The 21,877-nt window shown below is 43.3% G+C and overlaps 1 protein-coding gene across 2 annotated transcripts in view; it reads left to right on the plus strand.

Moving 5' to 3' along the window:
• The window catches only part of HGSNAT (heparan-alpha-glucosaminide N-acetyltransferase), a 48,223-nt gene that overhangs the window by 21,201 nt on the left and 5,145 nt on the right, over positions 1-21,877 (plus strand). Inside the window, exons 6-16 of one of the 2 annotated variants that reach the window (XM_040325246.1) lie at positions 74-143; positions 3,467-3,570; positions 5,101-5,177; positions 5,925-5,955; positions 13,245-13,405; positions 13,565-13,680; positions 14,181-14,302; positions 17,584-17,710; positions 18,829-18,915; positions 19,087-19,164; positions 21,600-21,670. In XM_040325246.1, the coding sequence (XP_040181180.1) occupies positions 74-143; positions 3,467-3,570; positions 5,101-5,177; positions 5,925-5,955; positions 13,245-13,405; positions 13,565-13,680; positions 14,181-14,302; positions 17,584-17,710; positions 18,829-18,915; positions 19,087-19,164; positions 21,600-21,670 (1,044 nt within the window). The other variant, XM_040325250.1, reaches the window with a different exon arrangement.

The following is a 21,877-nucleotide window of genomic DNA, read 5'->3' on the forward strand; positions in this document are numbered from 1 at the left end:
TTGGCTTCTTTTTGGAGATAAAAATTTGTGCACGTTCAGTTCATCTTTTTTATTTTCTTTCCTGTTTTTGTAGACGGAGCCCTGTCCAGAATTGGTTATGCCAACATATCAACCCTACTGAAACAGACCGACTAATTAATTCTGTAAGAAAACCTTTTTTTGTAATGAAATGCTACATCAGCCTTTATGTACTTCTCAACTAGGGACAGTTATGTTACTATGGGCCAAATCCACAGCCCCGCAGCGCAACGTAACTTAAGTGATTTAAGTTACACTGCCGCAAATTTCCTAAGTTAGGTATCGATACACAACACACTTACCTGGAAATTTGCGGCGGTGTAACTCAAATCCGTCCGACGCAAGGCGTGCCGAATCTAATGGGGCGAGTCCCATTTAAATTAGGCGCGCTCCCGCGCCGGACGTACTGCGCATGCTCCGTCGGGTAACTTACCCGACGTGCATTGCGCTAACTGACGTCGCTCCGACGTCATTTGCTTAGACGTTAACGTAAATGGCGTCCAGCGCCATTCACGAATGTCTTGCGCAAACGACGTAGAGTTTAAAATTTCGACGCGGGAACGACGGCCATACTTAATAGGGCTTAGTCAAATAGGACTCAGCCCTATTTTTACGCAGCGTAACTCGACGTAAACGACGTAGATTTAGCGCGACGGGCCCGTCGGAACGTTCGTGGATCGCCGTAAGTGTTCATTTGCATATTCTAGGCCGGCCGCAATGGCCTCGCCACCTAGTGGCCAGCCTAGAATTGCATCCTTAAGATCCGACAGTGTAATTCAATTACACATGTCGGATCTTCTGCCTATCTATGGTAAACTGATTCTGTGGATCAGTTCCATAGATAGAAACAGGGATACGACAGCGTATCAGTAGATACGCCGGCGTATCCCTTTTGTGGATTACCCCCTATGTTTTCAGAGTTCTATTTATGCCTAAAGAATACCTGGACTTTAAAATGGCTATTTCCGAATTCAGGCATAAAAATAACTAATTTCAAAGTTTTTTTTTGTATGCCTGGAATTTTGAAAAGGCAGTTTTGAGTAGAAAATATACGTACTCACCGGCAAATTTTATTAGGTATGCCTGTTGAATTGCTAATCAGCCAATCGCATGGCAGCAACTCATTGCATTTAGACGTGGTGAAGACTGCTTGGGGTGTGGCGTATTTCACGGTCCGACTAGTAATTTGAGAACATGGGTGTGTTACAAGCATAACATGTGACAGAATGGTACACAATAAATGTCGAGTAGGTAATTGGGTTACATACAGAGACGTTGTGGTAACAGACAATATACCAGTATAGCTTTCTGTACATAATCAAAAGCTTGATACATCGAGGCCTCTAATCATCCTCCTGTATGTCCAACGGTGCTAGTTTGGGTGACATCACCAGGGATAGCTGTAGACGGAAGTTAATTGATTCATAAACATGTGCCCAAAACTGCGCCATCCTGGGACCGCTCAAGAACATATGGAAGCATGTGCCAGTATCTGCATGACCCTGTCCACAAACTGGGTCTCCGAGGGTAGATTCTGTGCAATCACTGGGAAGTGCAGTAGATCCGGTATGCTGGTATTTAGTTTGTATCAGCTCACCTCTAGAGGAGATGACCAGCTTTAAGCTGTCCTTGGGGGGAAAAAAACCTCCCTTTCCAAAGCGGGGATACCCGCATTCCAAGCCTCTCAATCTTGGGGGAGTCAAGACTGCGTAGCGCCAAATAGAGAGTCTTGGTCAGGGACTCCTTCGCCAAGAGCGCCTCAATAGGATCAGTGGCCAGCGTAGCAGATTGCTGGGCCTGGGCAGCGTGCTGCAACTGCCGATAACGAAAATGCCAGCGCTGCCGAAGCGCTGCTTTTCGGGTGCTTTTAAGCCCCTTTCGGCCGCTAACATGGCCAGCGCCTCAATGTGAAAGTGCCCTAAATGATGGTAATACACCTGCCGGCATAATGTTTCTTTAGTACTTTTTATGCCGGATTTCGCATCAGGGATAGACCGGAAGTGTGATAGTGGGGTTACCTCATAGCAGCTGAAAGAGTGACCAATGGCCTGATTTATGAACCCACCTCCTAGCAGCTACCCACACTCTTAAGAGTCATCTAAGTTGGATGCAGGAGGTCAATGTAAACCTTGAAGCCCCTATACACCAGGTTACCAAGCTCATTAAGGGCACCCAGAAGGGCAGCCTCCAAGCATACAACTGCATTTGCCCGAGAGCAGATGGACCAGTATAACCGCCCAGTAATATACCAGGAAAGTCGTAAAGTAGACTTTGCCAGACTAACAAGGGAGCCACCCAATATAAAGGTGCTATCACAATGGTCCAGCTCCCAAAATAAAGAACCTTGAATCTATACAGAACTTTTTTATTTTTTATTTTTTTTATGGTACATTTTGAGGATGAATTCAGCCTTGGTTTACACTAGTTCTGCTGTATAAACATGTGTTTTGTAGTACTTTTTCGATGCATTATGTTTGTTTTATTAAAAAATAAAATAAAGGAGATAGATCCCCACTAAAAAATGCACTAAAGATGCATGTACATCTTTAGTGCATTTTTTAGTGGGGATCCATCTCTTTATTTTATTTATTATTTTTTTATAAAACAAACACAATGCATCAAAAAAGTACTACAAAACACATGGTTATACAGCAGAACTAGTATATATGCCTTCTATGGACTCCAATTTAAGTCTGTGGGGCCAGCAACTCATTATGCTGCACCAAAAGAAGCACCTGCACCTTTTGAAATCTTGCATTGCACCATGTTGCATTGATGTGAATAGCACCATGGAGAATGAGATTTCCATTGTTGTGCATGGCAACGCAACAGACCTGGGAGAAATCGCACTAGTGCGAATGGGGCCTTATTTAAAATTGTCTTTGCATTCTAAATATCCATTCACATCTAGATGAAATAAGTAAACTGGAATTTTGCTTTTCACATGGTTTATTTAATTTAAAAATGTATATTCACACAATTTTTTTTTGAGTAGAGTCTTGATTACCTCCTCATCTTTCCCTGTGATTAGAAATGGTTTTGTTCACCTTCAACTCGTCTGTATTGTGCACCATAACTGCACACAAAGGACAAGTAATATTTAGTTTTAATTCACACATAATTTGTTTCATAATTTGTTTCATTCAGGGTCTTCACTGACTAAAGTTTATAAATTAAAATGTCTTTGCTGTGGTGCATTTATGCTGTTATTGGAGATGTTGCATGTGAGTTTCCCTACAGGAGATATATATATATATATATATATATATATATATATATATATATATATATATATCCAGTTCTGTAGGTCAGGTAAACTAGCTTATAGACACGGTAGTCAAAGGCAATCACTGGACTGGGACTAATTACGGTAATTGGAAAAACCTTAAATGTGATTATAATTAAACCTTCTTTTTTTTTTTTATATATTTTTTTTTTTTTCTCAAAGGAGCTGGGATCTCCAAGCAGGGCTGATCTCTGTAACCAAGATGCCCATGTGGTTACATGGACCACTGTGCCGCAGAGGCTGCGATCGTTGGATACCTTTAGAGGGTAACTATTAAGTGAATGTAAACCTACTCATCTTTTCTAATCTCCTGCCATAGTGCTGATCTATAAGGATATACATGCCTCCTGCATGTATCCTTACCTGTCAAATGTCTCCCCTCTGTCTGTTTTTATAAGAACTGAAAAACTGCAGATTCTGTGGGTGGGTCTGTTGTCTGGAGCTCGGTGGGTGGAGTCGTGATGTCAGTAGTCTCCCCGCCCTTCTCTACACTCCTCTTGTCAACATGCATTTTTTCCTATGTATTTCTTAAGGCCCCGTACACACGATAGAATCCATCCGCAGATAAATCCCAGCAAATGGGTTTCTGCGGATAGATCCTATGGTGTGTACACGCCAGCGGATCTGTTTCCACGGAGAAATCTCCTCTGGGATGGATTCCAGCAGATCGGATATTTGCTGTGAAGCACAACAAATCCATCTGCTGGAATCCATTCCAACGGATGGATCCGCTCGTCTGTACAGACTTACCGGATCCATCCGCCCAAAGGGATTCCCCGCACGCGTCGTAATGATTTGACGCATGCGTGGAATTCCTTATATGACAGCGTCGCGCCCGTCGCCGCGTCATAATAGCGGCGACGGCGCGACACGTCATCGGCAGAGGATTTCAGCGCGGATTTCAATGCGATGGTGTGTACACGCCATCGCATAGAAATCTTCTGAAATCCTCGAGAGGATTTATCCGCGGATACGGTCCGCTGGACCGTATCTGCGGATAAATCCTCTCGTGTGTATGGGGCCTTACACTAAATTCTGCTATGATCACCAACATCCAGTCAAAATCTGAAAAGTAACCACATGACTTCAGAAAAGGAGTGGAAGTGGGAATTAAAATAATAATAATGCCTGTCTCCAGGCTAGTGCATGAGATATGTAAATAACCTGTCACTCACAGCAAGGGGGTGGAACGGACTAAGGTTTTTCTCTGTAAGTCTGTTTTTATTTCACTGAACAATAAGAGGATTGCTCAGAGCTGGATTAACTGTGTGTGGCAAGACTGGGCACAGATGATAGGAAATCTTTTACTGTACATTGTGACATAAAAAAAAAAAATGTGGGGTTTACATCCACTTTAACAATAAGAAAACACCAGTGGTCAATGAAATGCTTCTTGGTTGTCAGTGGAGAAGGGATCCCTTAAATTGGTTAGTGGGGGGGGTCCACCTTACATTAGTGGTCACTGAGGAAAGGGCCTCCTTGCGCATTCCTTCCAACAGCGCCTTTTTTTTTCTTGTGATCAGCGACAAGAATGCCACTTGGTGGTTAATAGGATTAATACTCCATACTTTGGTCAATAGGGAGGCAAACTCGGACAAATTCCCATTTGCAGATGGCTGTCGATGGTTATGTATATATGAGCAGAAATTGTTCATTGCTTGAGCAACCCATACCAACCTTTTTCGAAGTGATCCTCAGATGAGAGAGGCAGACCTAGGACCTTTTTTCTTTCAAAACCGTAGGGGGGAAAAAAAAACTATTTTACAAATTTTTATGTTTTGTATTTTATATTTTAGGCTTGCTCTTATAATAATGGTATTTGTGAATTATGGCGGAGGAGGGTATTGGTTCTTCAAACACCAGAGTTGGAATGGTAATGTATGGTCAGCTTTTTTTTTTTTTTTTTTGTCACACCTGAAAATTGAAGCAGCGGTGAAGCTTTTGTCCATATTTGTCATAATCTTGTTCTAAATATTAAAGAAGATGGACTACTATGGGCCACACCATAATCGCAGCGCTTATACCAAATACGAAATTCTAAAATTATAATACCTTGTATAGTACAGCTTGAGGCTGGGTTCACACTATTGCAGTATTTCCCGGCATCCAATTTACATGTCAGACTGAGCGGCTCTCAATGGAGCTGGTTCACACAGCTCCAGGGTGGCTGTAGCACAAATTGCACAGGAGTCCTGTGCGTCTTCTGGTCCGTTTCAGGTCTGAATTCAGACAAAAATTTGGATCAAACTTGAAACGGTGAACAGGCACGATGGTGTGAACCCAGCCTTAAAGAGGGAGTCATTAATGAAAATCATTATGTTTATTTTGTGCAGTACTGCAAAAATGAATTTCAGGAAGGTGACCCAATTGTGCATAGAGCATTGTGATGTCCAAATGGCAACCCTAAAGCATATTGTACCTTTTATGGGTTTGTAATTAACTTTTAATATGATTAATCTGTTTCACAAGGAACAAATTTGTTTAACCTTTTTTAAATTCTTCACTTTACATTCTTTACAATTCCTTACATTATATTTACATGTAAAGTTTGCAGACTATAAGCAGCTGTGTGTGTGTGGTGTAAATGTAATTTTAATTTTTTTTTTTTTTTTTTTTGCAGGATTGACACTAGCAGACCTTGTCTTTCCATGGTGAGCATACTTTTTCAGCTTAATTTTGATTACTTCCCATGAAGAATTACTTTACCTCCTTGGCCCGCTTAATCAACACACCTTGATATGGAACACCCTTTCCTAAGCCCACTGTACAGGACACAGGAACTTTATTCTTAGACTATGGTTCATTTGATGCTAAATTCAGGTGATTGGGCACCGGCAAAGCTTTGCTGAAAACACTGGAGTTGCCACTTTAACCCGCCCTCATTGCAAGAGGCTCCAGTTTAGGTCAGTGCCCTTAGTTGATGAGTGTTGTTTTGTTTTTTTTGTTGTTTTTTTCACTCCTAGTTTCAAGATTTAGCAGCATATTGCTTTGTTTGCTAGCAGTTTCTGGATTAATTACCATCTATGTCAGGGGTGGGCAATTATTTTTCCGATGGGGCCACATGAGAAACTAAAAATATTTTGGAGGGCCGGGCCAAAAGGCTAAACTCAATACTGCATAGGCTGGGAACATGACACAGGAGGGGGACAGAGGCTGGGGACATGACACAGGAGAGGGACAGACGCTGGGGACATGACACAGGAGGGGGACAGACGCTGGGGACATGACACAGGAGGGGGACAGACGCTGGGGACATGACACAGGAGGGGGACAGACGCTGGGGACATGACACAGGAGGGGGACAGATGCTGGGGACATGACACAGGAGGGGGACAGACGCTGGGGACATGGTACAGGAGGGGGACAGACGCTGGGGACATGGCACAGGAGGGGGACAGACGCTGGGGACATGGTACAGGAGGGGGACAGACGCTGGGGACATGGCACAGGAGGGGGACAGACGCTGGGGACATGGCACAGGAGGGGGACAGACGCTGGGGACATGACACAGGAGGGGGACAGATGCTGGGGACATGGCACAGGAGGGGGACAGACGCTGGGGACATGGCACAGGAGGGGGACAGATGCTGGGGACATGGCACAGGAGGGGGACAGATGCTGGGGACATGGCACAGGAGGGGGACAGACGCTGGGGACATGACACAGGAGGGGGACAGACGCTGGGGACATGGTACAGGAGGGGGACAGACGCTGGAGACATGACACAGGAGGGGGACAGAAGCTGGGGACATGACACAGGAGGGGGACAGAGGCTGTGGACATGGCACAGAGGCTGCAAATAAATTATCATATCACTTCTTCACATCATCAGTATGCTGTGTCTTCCTCCTGTGCCCCTTTCACCTCTCCACAGATCTGACCTGTGGAGAGGTGAAAGGGGCACAGGAGGAGGACACAGCATACTGATGATGTCTAGGTAGGATAGCACTTCACACTCTGCTGCTGGACTGAGGAGGACTCACCAGACAAGGCCAGGGCAGTGGCACTGAGGGCAGGCAGCAGGCGTCGCGAGGAGTCCTACTCCAACGAAGAGAGTGGAGACCAGGGTCCACTCCAGGTCCGGGCACCAGCATGCTACAGTCAGTCTGTCGGGCGGGCAGAGCAGGCAGGCAGGCGCACTGGTCGGTCTCCGTCTGACTTCACTCAGTCCACTCCGTCACAGTGGGGGTGCGTCTGCAGTGTGTCCACTACATCTGCTGCTGTGTGCTATCCCGCCGGTGCCGCTCTCCAGAGTCCACACATTCTATGATGTTCCTCAGTTTCCCCGCGCTGCTCTTTTGAATAGGCTGGCAGCAGTGTTGTTAGCGCGAAAATGCGCTTTGATAATTGGCTGCGCGGCGGGTGGTGATGGGCTGGGCGGTCAGAGAGGGCGAGGCTATGCATAATGTAGGAGGACTAGACGCTGCGGCTCACATTCGGATCTTTTTACGGGCACATTTCCCTTATTACGGACTTTTACGAACAGGGAAAAAGTGCCTTTTATTTATGTACTGTCCGTAATTCTACGGACGGTTGGCAACTAGGGTTGTCCCGATACCACTTTTTTAGGACTGAGTACAAGTACCGATACTTTTTTTTATGTACTCGCCGATACATATACTATTTTTTTTAAATGTGTCCCCAAATGCAGCCATGTCCCCCGTACAGCAGCCATGTCCCCCGTACAGCAGCCATGTCCCCCGTACAGCAGCCATTGTCCCCAGTACAGCAGCCATTGTCCCCAGTACAGCAGCCATTGTCCCCCGTACAGCAGCCATTGTCCCCCGTACAGCAGCCATTGTCCCCCGTACAGCAGCCATTGTCCCCCGTACAGCAGCCATTGTCCCCCGTACAGCAGCCATTGTCCCCCGTACAGCAGCCATTGTCCCCCGTACAGCAGCCATTGTCCCCCGTACCTACTGTTATCACCGCGGCGGGGAACATTACAGACAGCGTTCGTTTGAACAGCTGTTTTCCCCGCTGCGCATAGACACCCCCCCTTGGACAGATCTGTCCAATCGCGAGCAAGGGGGAGTGTCTATGTGACTCCCCCTTGCTCGCGATTGGACAGATCCGTCCAAGGGGGAGTGTCTATGCGCAGCGGGGAAAACAGCTGTTCAAACGAACGCTGTCTGTAATGTTCCCCCCGGGTTAGGGGGGAAGTATTCTATTTTAGTATCGGGGGTATTAGCGGGAGTACGAGTACTCCCGCTAATACTCGGTATCGGTCTCGATACTGGTATCGGGACAACCCTATTGGCAACACTGCCCGGGGGCCGGATTAAAAGGTCCGCCGGGCCGTATACGGCCCGCGGGCCGTAGTTTGCCCAGGTCTGATCTATGTACATCATGGGGGGAAAAGTATCTAGATCCTGCAGCAAAGCATATTTGCTTTGGGCACTGGATCCTGGACCTCTTCACATGCTACAGTGAATAAGTTAATCACAGGATGCCATACAGGTCCAGGGCTGTGGCCCATTCCTTGCCACACTGACCCTGAAAACGTTTTTGGTAGTATGGCCAGCGTGATGGTCAAAGCCTGAATGGGAGCCGCAATGTGGACAAGGCAAGACTGGGTTTTCCTATATGTTGACATACCAGTTCCTGGCTATATATTGGGTTTTGTAGTATATACAAATGTCTCTCAACTCCAGTCCTCAAGTACCCCCAACAGGTCATGTTTTCAGGATTTCCCTCAGATGAAATGGCTGTGGTAATTACTAAATCATTGAAACTGGTCAAATCCACCTGTGCAAAATAATTGAACGCCTGAAAACTTGACCTGTTGTGGGTACTTGAGGACTGGAGTTGAGAAATATTGGTTTACACTACATTGTTTCCTACAAGGCACAACACCGTGCCAAGTACACAAGTGATTGTAAAAAGGAGAAAGATGTGTTTTGAAGAAATTTTAAAAACTGATTCTGCCTCTCTTGCTCCATGGAGCAAGAGAAGAAACCGTTGATTCTACTGGTTTCAAACTGGCCCAGAAGAACCTGGTACACGGTCATCACAGTCATACTCTAAATTTTAGCAGGCAATCCCTTCCCTGGCCTCTTACTACAACACCCCCCCCCCCCCCCCCCCCCCCTCCAACAGGCCAGATCTCTTGTCCTAAGGCCCTCAATTCAGCTTCACTGTCCCTGACATTATTGGCATGCCTGTTGAAACCCTGGTTAAGGGATAGAGAAATTTCTCAGTCGGCGATTCCTACCTTTAAAGGAGACCTACAGCCAAAGCTTGTTTGGCTGTACTTCTGTGGATCACAGGAGTGCAGTTCATCCTGCACTCCTGTGACCTATTTTCAGCAGACAGCGAGCTGAAGTCCACTATCAGCGGACTTCTGAAAGCTGGTCCTGGCTCAGGCAAGATCGGGTCAATAAAAACCAGGATCTGCCCACATGCCTGGGCTGGCAACCGGTCAACGGCTGAGAGCCTGAGCCGGCCACTCTTGCCCCCTCCACAGCCCAGCACTCTGGGGGAGGAGTTTAGGCAGAGCAGAGTGGTGACTGTTGACACTGTTGCTTTCATATAAATATTATTTTTTGGGATCACTTTTATTGCTGTCACAAGAAATGTAAACTTCCTTGTGACAGCAAAAGGCATGCGACGGGTACTCCTCTAGCCCCCCCCCCCCCCCCCCTTCTTCTTTTTTTTTTTTTTTTTTTTTTTTTTCTGAATAGATCTGGGGTCTTCAGGACCACAAATTCCCCCTCCTGCCCTTTTTTAAAGCATTGCAAGCGCCAAGATTGGTGTTTGCATGTTTTCGATGTTTTAAAAATGACGCCATTGACATTCGGGTAAACCTGGAAGTGATGTCAGGTCATCGCTTCTGGGCTTCCATAGCGGACAGCCGATCAAAGCAGATTCTGGCTTTGTTTGGCTGTCCAGCTGTGGACACGCTGGCGGGGGTTTGTCCCTTTTTCGCTGCTTGTAAAAGCAGTTCAGCAGCTAGTTGACTGCTAGAATTACTTTTACAAGAGAGCCCACTGCTGTCTCTAGGAAAAAAAATGAACTGGGGTGACTCCTGCAGCTTCAGGCATCATCCCGGTATAACTGCTTGAAGTCCAATGACGTACAGGTACGTCGATGCTGGGCAAGTGGTTAAAAGGTCTCTGACCTTGCAATGCCTTTTTTGATTCAAGCTTTTTTTTTTTTTGTTTTTGTTTTGGGGCCCCTTACAACACCCTGTGCTTCCCTGAGACCTTAATCTGGTTCTCTGTCCTACAAAAACCATCCTTTGAACCCATTGGGGATATTCCCCCCTGGAGACTTGGCTGACTAGCCTTTTTGGTAGCCATCATGTCTTTTAACCACTTGCCCACCGGGTTAATTCTGGCACTTCTCTCCTTCATGTGAAAATCACAATTTTTTTGCTAGAAAATTAATCAGAACCCCCAAACATTATATATTTTTTTTTTTTAGCAGACATCCTAGGGAATAAAACGGCAGTGATTGCAATACTTTTTGTGACACCGTATTTGCGCAGCGGTCTTACACTTTTTTTGGATAAAAATCACTTTTTTGAATTAAAAAATAAGACAACAATACATTTTGCCCAATTTTTTTATATATTGTGAAAGATAATGTTACGCCGAGTAAAATGATACCCAACATGTCACGCTTAAAAATTGCGCCCTCTCGTGGCATGGCGTCAAACTTTTACCTTTAAAAATCTCGATAGGCGACGTTTAAAAAATTCTACAGGTTGCATTTTTTGAGTTGCAGAGTAGGTCTAGGGCTAGAATTATTGCTCTCACTCTAACGATCGCGGCGATACCTCACTTGTGTGGTTTGAATACCGTTTTCATATGCGGGCGCTATCCTATGCGTTTGCTTCTGCGCGCGAGCTCGTCGGGATGGGGCGCTTTAAAAAATTTTTTTTTGTTTTTCTTATTTATTTTTATTTTTTTTACACTGAAATAAAAATAAAAAAAAAATTGATCACTTTTATTCCTATTACAAGGAATGTAAGCATCCCTTGTAATAGAAAAAAGCATGACAGGTCCTCTTAAATATGAGATCTGGGGTCAAAAAGACCTTAGATCTCATAATTAGACTTAAATGCAAAAAAAAAAAAAATGTCATTTTTTCAAATGACAAAAAAAAAAATGTTTCTTTGAGAGGCTGGGCGGGACTGACGTTTTGACGTCACTTCCGCCTAGCAGAGCTATGAGGACGGGTGAAGGAGATTTCTCCTTCAGTCCCGTCCCCGCTCAGCTGCCGGACACATCCGATCCCCTCCGCCGCTACCGACGGCTCCGGTAAGCGGCGGAGGGCGCGGGAGAGCGGCGGGAGGGGGGGGGGGGCCCCTCTCCCGCCACCGATAACGGCGATCTCGCGGAGACCGCCGTTATCGTGTACACCACCGCCCCCTGAAAAGATGAATATCTCGGTTGTGGCAGCAGCTGCTGCCGTTATCGAGATATTCAACATTAAAAAGAGGACGTCTTTTTGACATGGGGCGGTGGTCAAGTGGTTAAACGTGTCTTTTGATTTGGCAGGCCTTTCCTATAAGGAACCTTGCCTCATACTTTACAACAAAGTTGTATTATGCCCAAGCACATCTTTTCTTCCAAAGGCAGTTGCAGCAATCCATCTGAATGAGGATATTGCTCTGTTGTACTTGTGCCCTGTTCTAAGCATCCAAAGGAATTCTCTCTGCATTGCCTGGACATAATCCGAGCCTTTAAAATGAACCTGAAAACAATTAGACAGACAAATTCCCTTAGCTAGATTCGGAGAGGTTTACGCCGGCGTATCAGTAGATGCGCCGTCGTAACTCTGAATCTGCGCCGTCCTAAATTTAAGTGTATTCTCAAATTGAGATACACTTAAATCTAGCTAAGATACGACAGCGGGCGCCGTCGTATCTTAGCTGTCTATTTAGGCCGGCCGCTAGGGGCGAGATGCGCCTAATCACGAACGTACGCTTGTTGGCATAGTTCGGTTTGCCTAGTTTCCCACCCCCCTACATTCATTACTTTGGGGACACCTCATGGTGTCCGAATAAATTACTGGAGTTCTGTAATGTATGATTTAAGATGAGAGAAATGTGTTTACCCTTTTTAAATTTCATGTCTTTGTGTACAGTATAGGACACTTGTTCAATCTGCATTGGTTGTTGCAAAACGTAGGACTTGTGGAATGGGGCAGGGCTTTAGTGGGAGATGTCCCATAACCCATGCTTTATGATGAAGTTGCCTGTTTGCTGGTGCGGTACTCCAAGATGTGGAATTTACAGTTAGAGGTTGTAAAGGCAGAAGGTTTTTAATCTTAATGCATTAAGATAAAAACCTGTGTGCAGCAGCCCCCTAACACTCACCTGAGCCCCATCTCAATCCCCCGATGTTGCCTGAGACGCTCGGCTGTCCAAGATGCTCCCTCCTCATTGACTGACACACAGAAGGCACCATTGGCTCCCGTTGTTAGTCAGTGAGACAATCAGAAGAGAGGGGGTGGGGCCAACACTGCAGCTCCATATCTGAATGGACACAGAGCAGCAGCACGGCTTGGGTGCCCCTATAGAAAGCTGTTTGCTGTGGGGGTACTCGGCAGGAGGGAGGGCCAGGAGTGCCGGCTAGGGACTCGAGAGGAGAGTCAGGGCAGGCAAGTATGACATGTTTGTTGTTTTTAAATTAAAGAATATCACTTTAAGTCAAAATGTATTGATTTAGTGTCTGCAAGGGAGGGGAAATGTAAAAAGCAGATCTAGAAAAATAAATGCCTGGATGCAAGACTAAACAAAGGGCCTGACCAAACTGTGGCCTACAGATATCTACACGTATGATAATAAATCTTTGTCGGAGAAGCAATTGAATCGGTTTATTTTTAATATAATTTTGGAGCATTTTACAAAAGTTTGTTGCAGGTTGGGGTTATAAAATGTTCTGTTACAACCACAAATTATTACACCTGTTAATGGACAAATATTTTTTAGGTTTGTTTTCGTCATGGGAACATCCATCCACCTGTCCTTAAATTCAATGTTGCGGAAAGGGAACTCCAGATGGAAGCTGTTTTGGAAAGTTCTTTGGAGAAGTACTCAGCTTTTCCTCATTGGATTATTTGTGATAAATGAGAATTACTGCCGTGGTCCATGTAAGTTGTTTCTCCCTTGTTTTTGGTAAAGAATAGGTTCCTGCATATCAAGCATATTCGAACTGTCGAAAGCATCAGTTCTATAGAATGCATCAGTCAAAGTGTTCGTGGTATAGAACGCAAAAAAAATGTGTCCAATTCATTTCATTCTGTTTATAGTGGAATGGAGTAATTTTCGGATTATGGGTGTTCTTCAGCGCCTTAGCATAACCTATTTGGTGGTGTCTGTTTTGGAGTTGCTGTTTACCAAGCCGTTGCCAGATGCTCTTCCTCAGGTAATGCATGAAATGTTTGTTTGTTTATTTATTTATTTATTTATTTTTTCCCATGGACACATTTATCTTTGTTATTAGCAGACACTTTACATTATAGTTCTTGTATTTTTTGGGTAGATGGTGGAGATATTGGTAACATTTTGCGTTTTTATTATCTGTCAAGGTCCAAAGTCCACACTTCCATGTCATATTCCTCTAAAATGATTTAAGCTGGCTATACACTGCTTAAATGTTGGCCAATTCCTGACAGAATTCAAGCTGTGGGTGGACTGTCGGCATCCCTGACCATCCTGGGGGCTGAGAGAAATCTTTACACGTATAGCTAGCTTTATTTGTGTGATACTGAGAAGACAATCTGTCTCTCAATGACTGGATGGCTTCATGGAAGCCATTGGTAGATTGTGACAATAAAGATGCCTAGACCACTTCATTATGCCGCAATTAACCTTTTGAGGTATTTCTTTGTTTTTTTTGTATATTGATGCATTTTTGTTTTCCAGAATCGGACTTGTTTTCTTTTCCAAGACGTGGTTTTATTCTGGCCGCAGTGGCTTATAATTTTGGCTTTGGAAGCTGCTTGGCTTTGCTTGACATTCTTGTTGCCTATTCCTGAATGCCCCCTGTAAGTATTAATGACGTACTACACCTTTCCTTTTAAATTCAGTTTCTACTAACAAAGGCTACACAAAGTAAGGTGGTCCTCCGTTTCCTGTCCTCCACTCCTGCTTCCATACATGCTCAGGAAAATGTTTTTATGTTAAAGTAAACTTGTTACATGGGAAGTAGTATATGGTGAAATTACCCAAGCTGAGGATATTCTACCACCTGTTTACATAATCTGAGGCAGGAATTTTTTTTTTTTTGTGTACAATTCTTGCCTTTTTCCTGTTTAAAAAAAAAAAAAAAGCTGGTCCTTTTTTCTTCCTTCTAAATCTGCTTCTTGGTCAGTGAGGTTCAAGGACCAATAGGAATGCAAGCTTGGCCCCAACATAACCCATGTATGCGGCCCCATCGCTCTGGGATTTTTGGTCTCTGTGATTGTGCAAGAAAGATGCATTTCATCTTTCCCTGTCCTTTGTAGAGATGGGGGGGGGGAATAAAAGAAATGTAAAAAAAATACCTAGATCAAGGTTTTACAAAAGGTAATAACTGTGGGGGATGAGCTGATGGGGGGGGGGGGGGAGGAGGAGGAATGAAAGTATAGTTAGGGACAGTAGACTTCTCTGAAGAGGGTTTTTTGGGATCGTCTAAAAGCAAACAGAGTAGGAGATTGTCAGATTGGGGTAGGGAGTTCCATAAAAAAGGCTCAGGAAAAGTCCTGGAGGGAAGTATGGGAGGAGGTGACGAGGGAGCTAGAGAGCAGGAGGTCTTGGAAGGAACAAAAAGGACTAGTTGGGTAGTGATGTAGCTGGGGCTGAGTTGTGGATGGCTTCGTAAGTTGTTGGCATTTCGAATAAAATTTTGTTGGGCGAGTGGAAGCCAGTGGAGGGATTGACAGGCATTGCAGACACAGAGCAGTTGGGAAGGTGGATGAGATTTGCAGAAGCATTCATGATAAACTGAAGGGGGGGTGTAAAGGTAATCCTGTGAGGAGGGAGTTGCAGTAGTTGAGGTGGGAGATGACGGAGTGAACTAGGAGCTTTGTGGTGTCACTGCTTAGGAAGGGGTGCATTTTGGAGATGTTGAGGTGGCAAGATTTGGACAGTGATTGGATGTGGGGCTAAAAGGATAGTTCAGGGTCCAGGATTACACCTTGAATCTTGGAATGCAGGGCCAGGCCGATAATAGTGTTATACATCTTGATTGAGAAATAAGGGGAAGAGGCACGTCGTAAAGGCTTTACTGCCTGTTTCCCTTAGTGTGAATGGCGGTGCGGGACATGCACCGATCAAGGCATCGGGGGGCCATCAGTGCGGGTGAGTAGGACAGGTAAGTGTCCTTATTAAAAGTCAGCAGCTACACTGTTAGTTAAAAAAAAAAATGAAAAAGGCGCACCAGCCTAGTGTGTTACCGTTATACGAATTTAATAGAATAAAAATGTATAAAAAAACCTACTCACAAAGAGAGAATCGCAATCGGCTTATCGACAAACGCTGTAGTGGATAGCCCTCGAACCATGCTCCAACGGGGGGGTGAGGGTGTGTCACTGCTGTCTGCCGCGTTTCGAGGCTCCAAAGACCTCTTCTTCAGAGCCCAGCCTGATGAGGAATGCTGGGCTCTGATGAAGAGGTCTTTGTAGCCTCAAAACGCGTCAGCAGGCAGTGACACACACTCACCCCCCCCTGTTGGCGCATGGTTCGAGGGCTATCCACTACAGCGTTTGTCGATAAGCCTATTGTGATTCTTTGTGAGTAGGTTTTTTTTATACATTTTTATTCTATTAAATTGGTATAACGGTAACACACTAGGCTGGGGCGCCTTTTTCCTTTTTTTTTTTCGTTTGCCATTAGGACATTCCCCATCCATGAAGGGCAGCAAGGCCGGTGTTACCGTTGTTGATACTTCTTCCATGGATTATTGATTGTTGGACAATCCACTTGTGCGCAGGAGAATTTTTCTGTTCTAAAGAGCTACACTGTTAGTAGCTGCTGACTTTTTTTTTAAATAAAATAAAATTTGCGGGTGGAATCCCGCTTTAAGCTATATTTTAGGATCTACTGACTGTTTTGACTCTGTCTTTGTTCATATGATTTGATTGAATTTCTTTTGTTTGGTGGGGGGGTTGGGTTTTACTTGTAGAGTATGATAGAATACTTTATAGATTTCAGACTGGAATACACTAAAAATATTTGCAAACTGATTATTTTGAACTTCCCAGTTAAAAATCAGGAAGGAACCCTGGAGAGGAGACTATTCCTGAATTCAACTATATAGCTCATTGAGCCTTCTCATGCCTCAAATTTTTCTTTTGAGGCACAAGGATGCAACAGGCTCTTTAGCCAACTCTGAATCCAAATAAAACTTGCTCAATAGAAGTTGTGTGCCCAAACCTAGGGCACAGCAGTGACTGACACTTCCTGTAGCCCAGGTCGTTTGTGGGGTGTGCCTCTTGCATGCCTTTCAGAGGCACCCAGTGGGGAATAGAAATGGCATAGTTTAAAGTATAGCTTAGGGCAACACTTTTTTTTTTTTTTTTTTTTCTTAGTGTGGAGAGGGATTGGAACCCCTGTCAGTTTTTAATGCTGTCTGTGTTCCCATTAAGGGGGTACACCCTCTTTGTCCTATTTTACCATTCGCATTGAAAGTAAACAATCGCAAATCTTGGGGTTGTCCCCAGAAAAGTAATAGAAGGGAAATCTTCTATTGGGGATATTGGTTATATAACCCTCCATTACTCTCTCCAAAATGAGGGCCTATACAGTAAAACCTTGGATTACGAGCATAATTCGTTCCGGAAACATGCTTGTAATCCAAAGCACTTGTATATCAAAGTGAATTTCCTTATAAGAAATAATGAAAACTCAGATGATTTGTCCCATAACCATTTACTTATAGGTCCTTCAGTTTATAGTCCATATAAAAAGATTATAGCAATGTTATAGGTTGTATAACCATAAAATGTCCATCCACAAATGGAAGCCTCCACAAGGAGATTAGACGCAAAATCCAGCAGAAGCTACATTTGGAGGCGCCTCTTTTCTCTTTTATACGCGGTTGTGACATGACGCTACTTGTATATCAAGACATTGCTTGTACATCAAGTAAAAAAAATATAAATAATTTTTACTTGTCTTACAAAACGCTCTCAAACCAAGGTTTTACTGTAGTTCATATTTAAAGTACAGTTTTCTATGAAGCACCAGAAGCGGACAAAACAAATGTAATTTGTTTTTCTTTTTAACCAAAGTTAACAAAGTTCTCTCAGTCAGCCATCATATTTCAGTGCTCATTTTTATTTTATAGGGGTTATCTTGGACCTGGAGGTATTGGTGATATGGGAAAATATCCAAACTGTACAGGAGGGGCAGCTGGCTACATTGATCGATTAGTTCTTGGTGAAAATCACATTTATCAGCATCCATCATCCAATGTGAGTTTATGCTTCACGGATCAAAGAAAACGCAACATGCTGCAACCTAGAGGAGGGAAAATAAGTGTAGCATGTAAAAATTTTAAGTACATTTGTAGTAGAGAAAATTGCTAAGCTAGAGTTGAAGCAAACCCATGCTGCTATTGCATAGTAGGCAGTTCAGATACCTGATTATTGGGTCAGGTTTCCTCTTCAATGGCCCAAGTGCCCTGAACACCAGGGTGTTTGGATATAAACAGTACAACTTTGCTTCCTGTATCAAGGTCCTAGCTCTTCCCTCTCACCTCCTAATCTTCGCTATTTGTCAGTGAGATAGTCCATCAGTGATTGCCCAACAGTAATGTTTAGGTATCAATGGGGCCATGCTCTCTACCCAGAAAGCTTACTCAATGTTTGCTTGGGAAACTCATGTGGAAAACTAACACGATGTGCAGGCACTTGGGTGTCTGCAGTTTTCGTCATTTCAAATTTGCCTTAAAGTGGCTATAAACCCTCCATACACCCAGTGAAGTGAACAGCCTCAGATGATACACAGAGATTAACCAAATCTCCCTACATAGGTTTTATATGTATATCTGCTGTCTTCACATTTATATACTTTTAGAAAGTTGAGAGATTTTTTTCTTCCTGGTTAACAGAGTGTGATGTCTGGACATACAGCCAAGATAGCTAACATTGCTGATTGGAGGAAAGGCACACACCCCCTCTCTACATAGGCAAAGACTCTCAGAGCTATTTTGTAATGGGAGCTGCTCTCTGCTACTCTATTTTAGCAACCTCCCTTGACAAAAGATTCAGGCTGCTTTTGTCTAAAAAGTAAAAAAATATGTCCGAGTTCTCAGTCTCATAACAGAGGAACAGTTCAGAAGAGAGCTATGGGACATGGTGCATTGAAAAGATAACAAAATACTGAAGATATGTGCCCAGCTCAAATTTCATGAATTGGGTTTACATCCACTTTAACTATCGCATAGAAGATACCTGGCAGTGCCTCGATTCCAGTGACAGGCTGTCAGAACTATTCTTATACAATTTTGTACAAGGAAACTAGAATGTAATAGTCTTTCATTTATAATAAGTCAGTTTTATAATGGCTATTATGTATGGTTTATATGCAGGTAATTTATAAAACAACGGTGCCTTATGATCCAGAAGGAATATTGGGAACACTGAATTCCATTGTGATTGCATTCCTTGGGCTTCAGGTAATTTTTTTTCACCTGCAAATGTTGCAACTTTGTGCTTGATGACTTAAGTTTGTGTACACGCAACAGAACAATCCATTGCTGCCACAACGGATTGCTTCATGATATTTTGATGTGTACCATAGTAATCCCATAACATCATATTATTTTATCCCTCACGCTGTATTACAGGCTGGCAAAGTGCTTGTGTTCTACAAGAATCAACATAAGCAGATCATGGTGAGGTTTTTCACATGGAGTGTTGTTATGGTATGTAACTTCATTTATATCGCCTATCCTACATATTACAGTGGATGTACACATTTATTTTTAAAAATTAACACCTGCAGTCTGCTAATCCAATAGTTTCAGTACTTGGAAGATATTGACCTGGAAAAGGTATGGAGATCAGGAGTTTATCAAATTTTTTTGATCTTATAATCTGCATGCTTGTTCCAGGATAATATTTAGGGGGGGGGGGGGAGACTACCGCCACTCAACAACCTACATATGCTGTAGTGCAAATTTGCAGTACTCGGTACAGTCTCTTGCAGCTAAGACTCCAATATAGAAAAGCAAAGACGCACCTGCACTTAGGAAATGCACATAAATTACAAACCTCACGAAAAAAGCCTTGTTTGTTAAACAAATTACAGTACTGTGCAAATGTTTTAGGCAGGTGTGAATAAATGCAGTATTTTTAGGAAGGCTTTCTGAAATGGAAGTGTTAAACGTATTAACAATTGACAAAATGAAAAGTAAATTTTAACAGAATTCCAATTCAAATCAATATTTGGTGAGACCTCAGTTTTTTGCCTTGAAAGCCTAATCAGTTCTAGGTATGCTTGCATGCAGTTTTTGAAGGAACTCTGCAGTTAGGTGGTTCCAAACATCTTGGGGAACTAACCATAGATCTTCTGTGGAAGTAGGCTGCCTCCAAATCCTTTATCTTCATGTAATTCCAGACACTCTATGTTGAGATCTGGGCTCTGTGGGGGCCAAATTATCCCTTGTTCCAAACCAGGACTCTTTGTTCTTCTTTGTTCTTCTGTACAAAGAGTCCTTGATGATATTGGCTGTATATTTGGGGTCAGTCACACGCCTCCCTAATAGTATGGCATGATGGCTAAAAATATGCCTGTATTTCTCAGCACTGAGGACACCATTGATCCATATCAAATCTCCAGCTCCAGACTTGCATGGAACCTCCACCATGCTTCACTCTTGCTGCAGACACTCGTTATTGTACCACTCTCAAGCCCGTTGGTAAACTACCTCCTGCTACAACTAAATATTTAACTCTTCAGTCCAGAGTACCTGCTGACCATTTTCTGCACCCCAGTTCTTATATTTTCGAGCATAGTTGAGTCACTTAGCCTTGTTTCCATGTCAGAGGTATGGCTTTTTGGCTGCAATTCTTCCATGAAGACCACTTCGGTCAGACTTCTGTTTACGTTAGCTGGGTGTAACTGGGTCACAATCGTTTCTGCCGGTTCTGTGCTGATTCAGGCAGTGGAAGTAAACTGATGTCGAATGGAAGTAAACCCTTTTTTTTTTTTTTTTTTTTTTTTTTTTTTGTCTTTCATCTTCTGCATTTAGTTTCCTTGGCCAACCACTAAGTGTACAGTCTTCAACATTGCTTGTTTGTGCTTCTTCAAAAGAGCTTGAACAGCACATCTTGAAACCCCAGTTTTCTTTAAAATCTTTGCCAGGGAGATACCCTGCTGATGCAAAATAACTACCTTGTGTCTTGTTGCTGTGCCCAGCCTTGCTATGCTTTGAACTGTGACCTGATGCGGGCTTCCACAGCCTCACCTTGGTAGCTGAGTTTGGATGTTCCTCACCCAGTTTTAAGCTGTTTGTTTCCGTTAATGACTGTGTTTAAACCTACATGTGAAGTTGATTATCATTAGCACCTACTTGGTATAAATGGTTAATCGTACACCTGACTCTAATCCTAAAAAATTCTTGACTTTGCAAATATAAGAATTGAGTGCCAAAGGGTAGTCCACCCAAATTTTAATTTAGATGGGTCTTCTATTCACTCGCTTTGTATTTTGTAAATTAAAAAAACAATTTAAAACTGCATATTTTTGAAAGGGCCTGTTTGCTCATTTTTTAATATTAGACTTTAGTTCTACTTTAAGATGAATACATGCCAGTACTGTGCAAAAGTTTTAGGCAGGTGTGAAGAAATGCTGTAAAGTAAGAATGCTTGATGGCAGAAGACCCATGCAGTATTTCTTCAAAAAAATAAACCAACCTGCCTGGTCTTCTGTAGAATGTACACTGAGCTGCACATAAATTATGGCATTGTGCCTGTGTGTCAGGATGACTGCACTGCTTCATGTGCAGGAATGTTTTTGGCCACCCTGGGATAATCAAAACAGCCAAAAAAGCTGTGGATTATAGTGGATTGTGTGTGTGTGTGTGTGTGTGTGTGTGTGTGTGTGTGTGTGTGTGTGTGTGTTTTTTTATATATAATTGGTCTGTCTCCAGGGGTCTCCAAACAAAATGTAGAAAATGTCGGTGTCCAGTGGGAGTTAACAATTGCATATCTTTTGTTTGTGGAAAGACTTGTGCCCAATCATTGGTGACAGTTTGGAGACGCTGTTTTATTCAATCAATGGAAATAAGCCTCATGTCAAAGTAAAAAAAAAACAATATCTGCAAAGTGATTTTAAAGATTTTTATTTTTATTTCAGGGGGTTATTTCTGCAATTTTGACAAAATGTTCTACAAATGACGGTTTTATTCCAGTGAACAAAAATCTGTGGTAAGCAGGAAGCAATGCTATGGAGTGAATGTTGGCCAAAGAAAGTATGCACCCAAAATGAGAGCATTTACAGAATGTGCACTTGAAGGAAAAATGCTTGTTAAAAATTAGATTTTGTTTTCTAACACAAACCAGTTTGTTATGAAACCAATACATTAAACTATTCCTCCCATGTCCTCTTTTTAGCCAACAATGAATTTTAAAGTT

The sequence above is a fragment of the Rana temporaria genome, chromosome 1, assembly GCF_905171775.1.
Source record: "Rana temporaria chromosome 1, aRanTem1.1, whole genome shotgun sequence".
NCBI classification, from domain to species: domain Eukaryota; kingdom Metazoa; phylum Chordata; class Amphibia; order Anura; family Ranidae; genus Rana; species Rana temporaria.